General features: G+C 37.0%; 1 protein-coding gene across 2 annotated transcripts; it reads left to right on the forward strand.

Moving 5' to 3' along the window:
* Nucleotides 1-4,391: 4,391 nt before the first annotated feature.
* On the forward strand, nt 4,392-10,146 carry LOC306668708 (putative G-protein coupled receptor 141). 2 transcript variants are annotated; one of them, XR_013765946.1, is made up of 4 exons: nt 4,392-4,628; nt 5,591-5,682; nt 7,322-8,929; nt 9,322-10,146. XR_013765946.1 is itself a non-coding variant. In XM_079152379.1 (3 exons), the coding sequence occupies exon 3, from the start codon at nt 7,354-7,356 to the stop codon at nt 8,239-8,241; it is 888 nt and encodes a 295-aa protein (XP_079008505.1). In that variant the 5' UTR covers nt 4,392-4,628; nt 5,591-5,682; nt 7,322-7,353; the 3' UTR covers nt 8,242-10,146. The 2 variants fall into 2 exon arrangements, 1 of the variants encoding a protein (XP_079008505.1); XM_079152379.1 differs by having other exon boundaries at nt 7,322-10,146.
* Nucleotides 10,147-12,712: the final 2,566 nt, after the last annotated feature.

The raw sequence follows: 12,712 nt of genomic DNA on the forward strand, positions 1-12,712 counted from the left end.
AAGCCTCCCTTGCAGCCCAAGACAGGCATTTTTAAGTTTTATCATATAAATAAGCAAAATGCTTCCATCTTTAAAAATCCTTGTCTGACCCTAGAGTCTGCCAACTGTTGCCTTCTTTCTCTGCCCACTTCTTCGTGGTCAAGGGATGATTTTCAGACCTTAGTTCATCTGTTCTCTCATACCCCAAAGAGGACTCCGTGAATTTACACCAAGTCTTCCTTGTCACATTAATCAGATACTTGGTGAATTGTATCTTGATGGAACTCCCTCTGGATGTCAGAATTCAAAGATAATTATCATTTCAGAAAACAGTTGAGTTTAATCTATTGATCTGAGCTACACCTCATTCTTAGGTTTAGCATGCATCATGTGTTAGTAAAACCACTAGCTCCTTTCCTGTGCTTTAAGGAAATGGTATCTTCCTTTCACAAAACAGTAGAATAAAGAAAAGGAAAAACAATTAAACCACATTGTAAAATAACTCTCAAAGAAGTAAACTGCTTTTTCTAACCTAAAATCAGGCCGGAACCCTAAGGCACAAGAGATGATTCACATACAACATTTAAAATCAAAATTTAAAAAGATCATAGGAAAAGTGATATGTGTTCCAAAAGCAGAAAACACCTTTTGGAATATGGGGAAGCTTCCAGTCGTAGGTGCTTTGAGAGTGCCACCTTGGGCAGCTCCAGGTCAATAATGGAGACTATGCTGAGAACCAGGTCCTCTGTGTGCCCTCTGGTCAAGCTGCCTCTCTGAGCTCAGTTTCTTCTAAGATGATGTACTTGGATTTGCTAGAGCCTCTTTGCTCTACATTCAACTCTGACCCCCTAGATTTGTAAAAATTAATTTAAAAATATTATATAGTTAATATCAAAAGAAAGATTATTCTACAGCATCTCTTAAAAATCATGTATAGTTATACATTCATCCAATATATTGAATTAGTTAAACAAATGTGTGTTAGGCACTGTTCTGGACACTGTAAAATAACAACAATACAGTTAGGGTCCTATGAAATATATCTTTCGGAAGTGGTAAATAAATCAGCAACTGTTAATTCTCAAACTTGTTGAAACTGACCAAGACTTCAAAATGCCAGACAGTGTGCTCTATTTGATCTAAAAATTCAAGGTTAAGCCTATTGAGATACAGGAGGCCAGGTATCTCAGCAGAAAAGAATGCAGACAATAAAACCATTAGAAATAGATAGGTAAGAAAAAACAGTTGATGGCATATCATATGTAAAGAAATCAATCAAGGCCATGTGATAGTAGTGTCTGAGCAGCCTCCTGACATTGTGGCTGTTGGAGTGGGTTTTCCAAGAGCTGACATCAATGTTGAGAACTAAATGACAAGTGACAGCACTACCTGCAGAAGTGAGAAAAGCACTTAGGCAGAGGTGCAAAGGACACAGTGCACAAAGATGTGAATTGACTCTAGGAGCGAATAGAAAGCCAAGGAATGGGGCCTGGTGTGGTATGAATTAAGGTCATTTTGTCAGCCTTCAGTAGAGAGGTTTGGTTTGGTTTGTTTTTAAAGGTCTAATCTCAATCTTTGTTGTGTTTCAAATATAGAGAATATTCCACCAGGTCAAGGTATACAGTTAGCCCTTGGTATCCAATCCTTGGATATCAAAATCTATGGATGCTCAATTCTCATACATAAAATGGGATAATATTTGCATGTAACCTTTATACTTCTTCCAGTATAATTTAAATAATCTCAAGATTATAATATTCAACACAGTGTAATTGCTATGTGAATAGTTACGTTGTTTAGGGAATAATGACAGGAAAAAAGTCTATATATGCTTACTACAAACACAATTTTTTTCTGAATATTTTCCATCCACGTTTGAAATCTTCTCATATAGATCTGCAAAAATGGAGGGAAGACTGTACCTTCATACACTCTTAAAGACTAAAACTCATAACTCTTAACCAAGATTTTTGTGTGCCTACTATGGTTTTATTATTTAAGACTTGATTTATGCTAGAAAAATAAATGCCAGAGAATGTGTTTTCTTATTTTTCAAAAATGTATTTGTTCACTTGACTCCCAAAGCTGCTCAGAAATGCTGCCTGGGTCATCTTCTGGGGAAGGAAGAAGTGAGAGGGTTACAATGGTTTTCTTGGACTTCCATCTTTTGTCCACAAAGTGGAGGGAATGGATGGGATAATCTGTTTTCTTCTCATTCCCAATCTTAGGTCTCCATGGAATAAATCTTGGTTGCACTGTGAGACCAGAGATATGGAGTAAAACATGCAAATCCAACCACAGAGAGAGATGGATGAAGAGACAGACTAAGCACACAGGTGCTTAGCATGGGGAGAGTTCAGAGTCCAGGTGCTGCCTCAGTGTCAAGGTTTGCTGAGACTTTGGATATTTCGGATAAAACAAAGCACCAAGCACAGCACTAAAAAGGTCGTAGTTTATGACTTGTGAGTGGAAATAGGTTTGGGAATTAGCAATTTCTGATTTTGTTATCACTTTCCGAAGGATATTCCACAGTAGCAATTTAACAGAAAGATCTGCAAGCCCCACCTGCCATTCTTTCAGGAGCAGAGATTGCCCACCAGTGGCCATCTCAAATGACATCTCCCATGGAAGGGGAGGAGTGGTTCAGATGGTGGCATCCCCAGCCGACTCTGCTTCTAACCTCCCCAGATGAGGACAGATTGACTTTGTCTTCTGAAAACTAACAAGCTCACCATTGATGTTCATGTCTTCCTCTAACAGCCTCGAAGGGGGGAAACTATATTTAAAGAAGCATTTTGATTCTATAGGTTTTAAAAATATACCTTTATTTAAATGTTCAGTTCATTTCCAGAGCAGATGTACAATTAAGCCATAGATTGTTAACATGTCTAACAGAGACCATCCTAAATTCCTCACAGTGTGTGCATCAAGGTGCAGTGGAAATGAAAATTTGGAACAGGACCCACTGTTTTCATCCCTATCTGCCCCCTAATTAGTCCTGTGGCCTTGTGATAATTTCCTAAACTCTCTGAACTGTGGTGACTTCATCTGTTAGATAAGAAGATCATACTATTCTGGAGTTAATTACATCTAATATTAAGGATTTGTTATATTTCCTTAAATTATTGGCACTCCCCTAAGGAAGAAGTTGAATTTTTAGTTGGAAAAAGTATGGAATTCATGCATTCCCTAGCTATGCTGTAAATGCAACGTAGACACATTTTAGCAGAAATCCTCATGTCATCAATGTGAACAATTAATTTGTGTGCTGCTCATAGTTCTGAATTGTAGTTGAATTTCATTTTTCTGCTCCATTTTTGGTCACATCTAACTTATTTCTCAGTTTGTCCTTCATCAGACAAGCAACCCCTAAATATAGCATGGTTTCTATGGGAACGTACTTTATCCTGCAGATTCCAGGAACACATTTTATCTGAAAAATAAGGACTGTCAGATAATATGTCCAAATCCAAGCCTATACTCAGATTTTATATTTTTGAATTAATTTGATTTAAGGAGAGATGTTTAAAATTGGTTGAAAAATTGGTCCCATATGAAATTTTTCCAGCTGAGTTGAATCAGTACAAATTTGCCTTTCATAATAAGAGTTGAAATTCTACCTTTCATTGAGAGTTCTTCTTGAAATAATTAAGCATATGGCTCCATTACATTTAGATTCTGTTGTTTTATGTCTTTGTGGCCACAAGCACTGTTGGATGATCATGTAGCAGATGGCACAGGTGGGGAGGATACTTGCTCTTTTCCAAAGTAAATGAGAATTTTATCAGTTGGTACCTAAATGCAGGCTGTAATGAATTTGCATTATAGGTGATCAAGTTTCAGTCCTTTTTAATTTCCTCGGATGAACAATAATGTTATTCAGGGCTGGGTTTTGCTATAACTGTTGAAGGCATATTGGTACCTGTATCTTTACATTGTACTAAAACCAGTGTTTCCTCAAAATTATGCTTTGATGTCTTAGGACTGTTAAAAATGACCATGAAGTTAGGACAGAAAGTGAGAAGATTCATGTAAGCAAATGAAAGGCATTTGAGAAAAATGAGCCATCTTGTTGAAGCAGAGCACCAAACTTCAAAAGAACCATTTCTCCAAACAGCCCGTATAAGGAGAAGAAACTTTTGTGAATTGGAAGTGAGAGGTATAAATATTTTGAACTTTCCCTAAGAAAATGAAAGTCACCCAGAAAGTACTTCCTCAAAATTGTTCTTATTCTGAATATGAACATTTGGGGTAGCACATAAAAGCAGGATGAGAAACAGCATTGGAAAAAAATCCCTTTAAGAAGTTGTTCATTTTAATGAAGGAAATTTTCGCAAATATCTCTGTGGTAGTGAAAATGAAAGTCTTCACTGATAGGAGTAATTCTGAATCTGCTTCACCCCTAGCTGTAGAGATAAACATCCGTTTGTGGCTCAGATGGTTCATCTGGGCTTTCCATTTTGGCTGTTCAACTTTGTGCATCCTCAGTCTGAAGCTTGAGCTACTCCCTCATCATTCATCCCTGGACTGCTGTGGTTACCGGTGACTTGGTTCTAGCAAATTGCTCTTAACAGTCCTGCTGTACATCAGAACATGCCACAGTGCCTTGAGCCTTCCACCAAAAGCAAACCGTAAAAGGAAAAGAGTAAGTAAGTACTTTGGGTAGCCATTTATTTCTGGATAAATTGCCTATCTAGAAATTTCCATATTTGGGTTTAGTGAGAAGAAAAATCCCTAGAATTATAGGCTTTTGAAGGGTAAGATTAAGAGTGTCAGTGTGATTACAAGGGTAAGATCTTGAAGGAAAGGAAAAGTAACCATCTAACTTTTCCCTTTCCTGTGAACTTGTCTCCATGAATTAAATATCTGTAGGATCATTTAGAGACACCAAAAAAAAAAATGCTCCTTCTGTGTTACATTTATGAAATATCCCTGTATATATTATAAAGGGACAGATGACATTGACATTTTGACAACATGTTATATTTCAGAAAGTCTGTTAGTTTCTTTACAGATGCAATCTAACTTTTCATAAAAATCTTACAAACTAAGTATTGTCATTTCCATTTTCATAGCTGAAGAGCCAGCCTTCTTTTTAAATGTCTGTCCCATTATGAGCCAGTTGATAAGCGACAATGTTACCTGTTTTCAAATAGCACAATGCCTTAGCAGATGTGTCCATTTAAACTACAGAACTGATCAATAATCTCAGCTCTCATTGTTTTAAAATCATTTCAGGCTTATATCTTGTTTGTTTAGACTTTCAGATGACCAAAATTTAATAAAGTAAATCAGTATACTTGTTTTTCTGAAAGTCAATTAGAACTCTTGCTTTACATAAAAATATTATAAACCTCACATTTTATCTGTATGCACTTCATTATAATGCATATTTCAACATGTGAAATTGAGATTGTTAAGTAAGTTGTCATTATGTTTTAAAGTACAAGAAAATCTCCTTGTAGGTAAGACACTTACTAGATCTAATGTCTAATGATTTTTTTTACAAACAAAAATTTAATTATTCACTTCAAGTTTCACTATGTTTAGATTTGCTCTGTGGAATAACTTTTCACTCAAACACAAATGATTAAACTTTGCCTCTGGCCAGGGGTGCTGGAGATACATGAGGAAATGACATGGACCTTCCAGAGAGAAAAGTTTGAGCTGTGGATGTCTGGGACTCATACTGTCAGAACAAAGGTCTGGAAAAAATTTATTTATTTATTTTTTTTTTAAAGTCAGATATATGGAATCTCCAAGAATTATGGGATATCATGAAAAGACCAAATTTAAATAGTCAGATATATATTAAATATCTTATGGATGCAGTAATGATTTTATATAACCTCACTGTACCTGGTCCTACTTGGAGAAAGGAGAAAGAGGTAAAAAATGCCTTCATCTTATTTCACCTTCAGAATCATAACAATTTTTTTTTCAATTTAAAAACAAATTCAAACACAATTCAAACACACTAACTCATTGGATTCCTGAAGCACACTTTAATGCAGGGCATACAACCTTCTCATTTCACAGCTTCATGAAGGCACAGTGATTCATGACCAGTCCCTTAGCCCCTAATGGCAGAATTGGCCCTGGTGTGCAGGTTGGCAGATTATCAGTGCTCTGTACTGCTTACTGCAAGATCATCGCTCCTTAATCCCTCACACCAGCAAAACTTAAATAAAAACTAATAAGATCCATCTCAAACTCCAGCATTTCACCAAAACATCATTCAAGAAAAGAATCAGCTTTAAGCCGATGGAAGGGGGCTGTGGCTCAGCGGTGGAGCGCTTGCCTCGCCGCGTGAGCCTCTGGGTTCCATCCTCAGCACCACATAAAAATAAATAAATAAAATAAAGGTATTAAAAAAGAGAGCTTCATAATATGGATAGTAATCTTTAAAAAGAAAACAGAAAAAGAAAGGGATGCAGGAAATATATAATATATATTAGAGGCTTCTCCCTGATCAAAAGCTGCTCACAGGATACACTCTAAAATGTTCTCTGATACATTTTCTTACAATAATTACACATGATTTATGTGGTTTTTTTTTTTTTCCTACTTTATCCCAAATTAGTTTGTCTCCACATCACACCAAATTAGTTTGACAACAGGAAGGGTGACCTTTATAAATCTGACCTGAATGTATACTGGGTGTACACTGATGCTCCCTTAATTTAAAATTTTGTTATTTTGTCCACCATGAATTTTAGTATTAGTTTAAATTTTTAAAATATTTTTTTATTTTGAGCTAGGCATAGTGATGCATACCTGTAATCTCAGTGGCTTCAGAGGCTGAGGCAGGAGGATCACAAGTTCAAAGCCTCAGCAACTTAGCAAAACCCTAAGCAACATAGCAAGACTTTGTCTCAAAATAAAAAAACATAAAAATAAAAAGGGCTGGGGATGTTGCTCAGTGATAAAGCACCACCGACCCTGGGTTCCATTGCTGGTACAAAAAATATTCACACACATACATGTAATTTTATTTTGATTACTGAAATCTTTGACCCTTCCATAAATTTTGCACCTGAAGTTTATCTGTCTCATGCTACCCTCCTTGCCTGATATGTGTGCATACCCATAGCTGTTTGTAGAATACCTAGATGCACAGCTCTGAAGTTTACATTCAGACAAACTTAATTTTGTTATTTTATTTCACTCAATTATGTTCCTTCAATATGTTTGAATTATTAGGCAGAATCTCTGACAATATTTTTTGGTATGAATTTTTGGGTTTGTAAATAGTCTGAGATTGCAAAATTCAATACTATTAATGCTCAGCTGTTGAACAATTTTCATATGTGCATCATAGTTTTGTTAAACTTTGATCTAGGCAATTATGATCTGAGTTCATCGTGTCAAAACATGGAGACAATCAATACAACTGCCTTGCCAAATGTCTCAAACATGGACCTCAACCACTGTGATGCATATTGCAGGACGATTCTGACAACACTCTACAGCGTGGTTTTACTGGGAGGCACTACTGGAACAGTTTTAATGTCATACATGATGTTCAAGAGGAGTAGTCAGTCAGTGATTGCCACCATCATCTTTAATATTATGGTGCTGCACTCTGTCCTCCTGGTCAGCCTTCCATTCCGCCTCAGTTATTACCTGTCAGTCATCTGGGAGCTGGGAACCTTTACCTGCCGGGTGGTTAGCAGCATCATATACTGGCATATGTACTTCTCCTTTGTTTTCTATATAGCCATTGTCATACTCCGAATACTCATCTATTTTAAGAAACTCCAGACACAACAATTACAAAAGTACCATGCGGTAGTCTTAAGCATTATTATTTGGATGGTGGGAAGCCTTATTTTTTTGCCAATATTTTTTTTACAATATGGAACAGATCCAAGTTACTCAGAAAAACAGAGATGCTTTGAGTTCTACAGAGATCTCAGCTGCAGGGAAATCATTATTATGAACTACTCTATGATTGTCATTATGATGACAATTGTTGTCATCCTCTTTTTGATACAGATGGCTGTCATCCTTCAGCTGATAAAGTCTCTTTGGCCTGACATGTGGGCCCATCAAGAATATAGAGCCCAAATTAAGAGTTTCTTCTTTCTCCTAGTAATAGTCATCTGTTTCATACCCCACCACACCTTCCGAGTATACTTTATTCAGAATTATTCAGGGAGAGAAAATTCTAAGTTAGTTCTTTACAATGAAATTTGTATTGCCTTAACAACTGTCTGTTGCCTGGACATGCTGTGTTTTATAGGTGGAGTTATCCATTAAACTTTTCTGTGTCACCTGCTTTGGAATCAGTGTCCCCATATGTGTGACAAAATTGTTTTAATTGACTGGTAGTTTCAAGATTTTTCAAGCTCCTTGCTCTTAAGCATCAAATTTAAATTGCTCTTCATCAACATTGGTTTTCTACAAAAAGATAATAAGGATTGATTATTCTTCTTTCTTAAAAAAACAATTACCAGTCCCACATTTACCATAGTGTGTGCTCAATCTTTTAGCACTATGCAAATTGATCACATCATCCCTTTTTCCCCCAATGTGATACTTACTTCAGCTAAGCACAGGAAGTGGTTTTCCTCTGTACTCTCCAGATATTTATTTGCTTTTGCTAGAATGCTCTTTCCCTCCATTTTTGTTCTTTAAGATCCAGAGAACTTGAAGGTTGGAACTCAATAGTTAAATTGGGCTTTAGAAAAGCCTTAATTTATTCAACTGTGAAAGCTGCCTCTTGAGAACTACTGATTGCCAGCAAAGCTACTGGCTTTGGTATTTGAAAGAAAGCATTAGCTCAAAAAAAGTAGTCAAGAGATTTAGAGGAAACTCTTCCTGAATGACTGGGAGAGATGTGGGTCAATGCAGATGGAGACATAGTAGGAACTCTGAAAGTTGAGGCTACTCCTAGATCTACCTTCCCAAACATGAATCCATTAAGCAGGGAAAGAAATCTGAAAAGGTAAGAAGAAACTGGACTTAGTCCAAGAATTACCAGAGAAGTTCAAATCTTTGAGACGGTGGGTCTTCTTGTATGATTTCTCAAGGCACCCTAAACAACAAAGTAGCATTACATAATTAAAATTAACACTGATATCAGAGAAACTCAATAAAAACAACCAAGACAACCAACTTTTATGATATAGAAATTGACATGCACTACTAATGATGCTACTTTTGAGACTTTATTTAATGAACTATATAGCTAAACAAAATCCTAGTGGGTAACAAAACAGTATAGCTTATACAAAGGAATTTCATAGTCATCTGGAGATATGGGGCAAAACTGTGTTTAGTAACCATGGACCTTTGGGTGAGATATTTATAATCTCTGTGCTATTTTCTGTGTTATAGGGTTCTGATGGAGCTGAACAATGGAGCGATACATTTAAATATTGGCAGAATGCCTGGCATGTGGGTCTCAGAATGGTATTACTTCTCTTTCTCAATTCCATGACATATTTTTAGCAAGAAAATTTTAATATAGGTCTCCAAATCCCACAAAATGTTGATCCATATAGCAATATATTTTGAAGTCTTGAAATGTTATTGGACAATGTTGATCTTATACTTTATTATTAAATCAATAATTAAATGAATGCCTATTACTATTCTTGCCTATAGGAACTTGCTATTACTATTAATGTAATTATTATACTGCACATACTATAATGGAGCTATTTCATAATTCTGTTGTCATAAAACAAGATAAACAGCAGTGTACTTGAATTACATTTAATCGATGTTTTTAAGGGACATAGTATGCCTTAAGTACTAATCTCCTCAAGATGAACTGTAATTGATTTAGTCAGTACTCAAATTCCTAATATACTGAAGTCCATGAGTTTGTTTTTTAATGTCATAGGCAGTCCCTTAAACAACTGTCAATTATCATATCCTTATATATTCTTCTTCCCCTTCATTGAACTATGAATAGAATAGGTCAGAGAAATGAATGTTATTTCCAATGTTAGGTTATAAAAAGGCTGTGGCTTCCATCTTGGGCACTCTGTTTCTCTTTCTCTTTCTCTCTTGAATTGCTTCATTCTGGAGGAAGCCATGCCATGAATCAGGCCTATGGAGATGCATATGTGGCAAAGAATTGAGGCCTCTTAGCGGTCATGAGAGTGAGCTTAGAAATGGATCTTCTGAGTGGACATGGAGTGGCATAGAAGTGAATCCTCTGAAGAGAAATGCAAATCAAAGCTACACTAAGATTCCATCTCACCCCAAGTAGAATGGCAATTATCAAGAATACAAGCAACAATAGGTGTTGGAGAGGATGTGGGGAAAAAGGTACACTCATACATTGCTGGTGGGGCTGCAAACTAGTGCAGCCACTCTGGAAAGCAGTGTGGAGATTCCTTAGAAAACTTGGAATGGACCCACCATTTGACACAGCTATCCTACTCCTCAGCCTATACCCAAACGACTTAAAATCAGCATACTACAGAGACACAGCCACAACAATGTTCATAGCTGCTCAATTCACAATAGCCAGACTGTGGAACCAACCTAGATGCCCTTCAATTGATGAATGGATAAAGAAACTCTGATACATATTTATATATATACACACACACACACACACACACACACAATGGAATATTTCTCAGCTATAAAGAATAATAAAATTATGGCATTTGCAGGCAAATGGATGAAATTGGAGAATATCATGCTAAGTGAGATAAGCCAATCTCAAAAATCCAAAAGGCGAATGATCCCACTGATAAGCAGATGATGACACATAATGGGGGGTGGGAGGGGGGCAAGAATGGAGGAAGGAGGGACTGTATAGAGGGAAAAGAGGGGTGGGAGGGGTGGGGGAAAGGAAAAAATAACAGAATGAATCAAACATTATTACCCTATGTAAATGTATGATTATGTAAATGGTATGCTGTTACTCCATGTACAAACAGAAACAACATGTGTCCCATTTGTTTACAATAAAAATAAATTAAAATTAAAAAAAAAAAAGTGAATCCTCTTTTTGACCTGTAGATGACAGCAGCCCTGGTTAGCATATTGCTTGCTGCCTCATGAGAGATCCTGAACCCCACTACTTGGCTAAGCTGATTCTAGACTGATGACCTGAAACTATGAGATACTGAATGCTTGTTTTCTTGGTTTTGAGCCTTTATGTTTTGGGACAATGTGCTATGTTATGCAGAAATAGAAAACTAATATGATAAGCCAATTATTTATGTTTGTAGAATGCTGCTATGTAAAGGCCTGTGCCTGACATTTACAACCCACTTGCTAGTCTTTCTCTGCTTCTGTTGCTGGTAATAATGAACACATGCTTGCCTATTCTCTGATGCACTAAGAACTGTGTCTGCAGTTGTATTTGAATCTTTATTTTGATCCTTGATGAGGACCAGTATGAATACATGAGAGTACATGGGAATACCTTGGGGTATGTAAGGGTAAAGATTGCAACAGAAACAGGGAGTAAGATAGAATTGTTAGTTATGCTGAAATATAGGCTATTGGATCTCCAAATGTGGTTCCTGACTATGAGCATCACCTGTGGTCTTGTGTATTACTAGATTTTGTGTTGTTGTAATGGAGTACCACAGACTAATTTACAGAGAAAAGAAATTTGTTTATCATAATTATGGATGTTGGGAAATGCAACATCAAGTTATCAGCATCTGGTGAGGTCTTCTTGCTCCATCATCTGATGGCAGAAGGCAAAAGGGCAAGAGAGAATGTAAGAGAAAGAGCAGGAGAGAGCCATACTTGCTTTTACAATAAGCCCTTAAGATAACTAAATAACCCACTTTTATGATAATAGCATTAATCCATTTTCAGGATAGAACCCTCATGATCTAATCATTTATTAGGCCTCAACTTCCAACTATTGCATTAGAAAATAAATCTCTATCAATTTGAGGGAAAATGTTTATACCTAGCACCTTATTGAAATGCAAATTCTTAAGTCCCACCTGAGACCCACTGATTCAGAAATTTCAGGTGTGAGATCCATGACATGATTTTTTAACAAGTTCTTTCAGTGATTTTGATGCAAGCTAAAAATCTGTGTCACTTCCAGGTATAGGCTTTAAGAGACTGTCAACTTTCATATTCTGTCTTGTGAACACTGGCTTTTGGAGTCTGAACTACCAGAGAGGTAGTTTGTTGGAGAGAATATCTGGAGATGGCTGAGACTACATGGAGAGGAAAGGAAGAGCCAGGTAAGACAGTTTTTCCAGCCAAAGCACCAGATACATGAATGAAGCTGTCTTGAACCCTCCAGACCAAACTTGCTGCCATGTGAACATCTCCAAGTGACCTCAGCCCACATAGCATGGTGCAGAATAATTGCCCACTCCATCCTGCCTAAATTCCTGACCCATAATATTATGAGATATAATGAAATGTAGGGGGTACCAGGCTAGCTCAGGCGCAAGTAAGAGCTGCGGAGTCAGAACCCAGACCCCGGGACTTGGGTAGAAGTAGGCTTGTGGCAAGCAACCTGCAAACTCGTTTATTGCAGGAAAAACCATACATTTGATAGACTTTTAACCCAATCACAATGTGCCACGGGTGATCAGACCACCAGGCCCCTATACAGGTTCCCTTGGTAACACTAGGTAAATTTGGGAGCAGTTGTTTACTTTCCTGAGTGGCCAGAGCGAAATGCTCCTCACCATAGGTATTCCTGATGGGCGTGAATGTGTGAAGGTTTTCCTTTTACACACTTGAGACATTCACAGTTGCTAGTCAAGACTTAGGATTTCTC

Source organism: Sciurus vulgaris (genome assembly GCF_902686455.1).
Source record: "Sciurus vulgaris genome assembly, chromosome: 8".
NCBI lineage: Eukaryota > Metazoa > Chordata > Mammalia > Rodentia > Sciuridae > Sciurus > Sciurus vulgaris.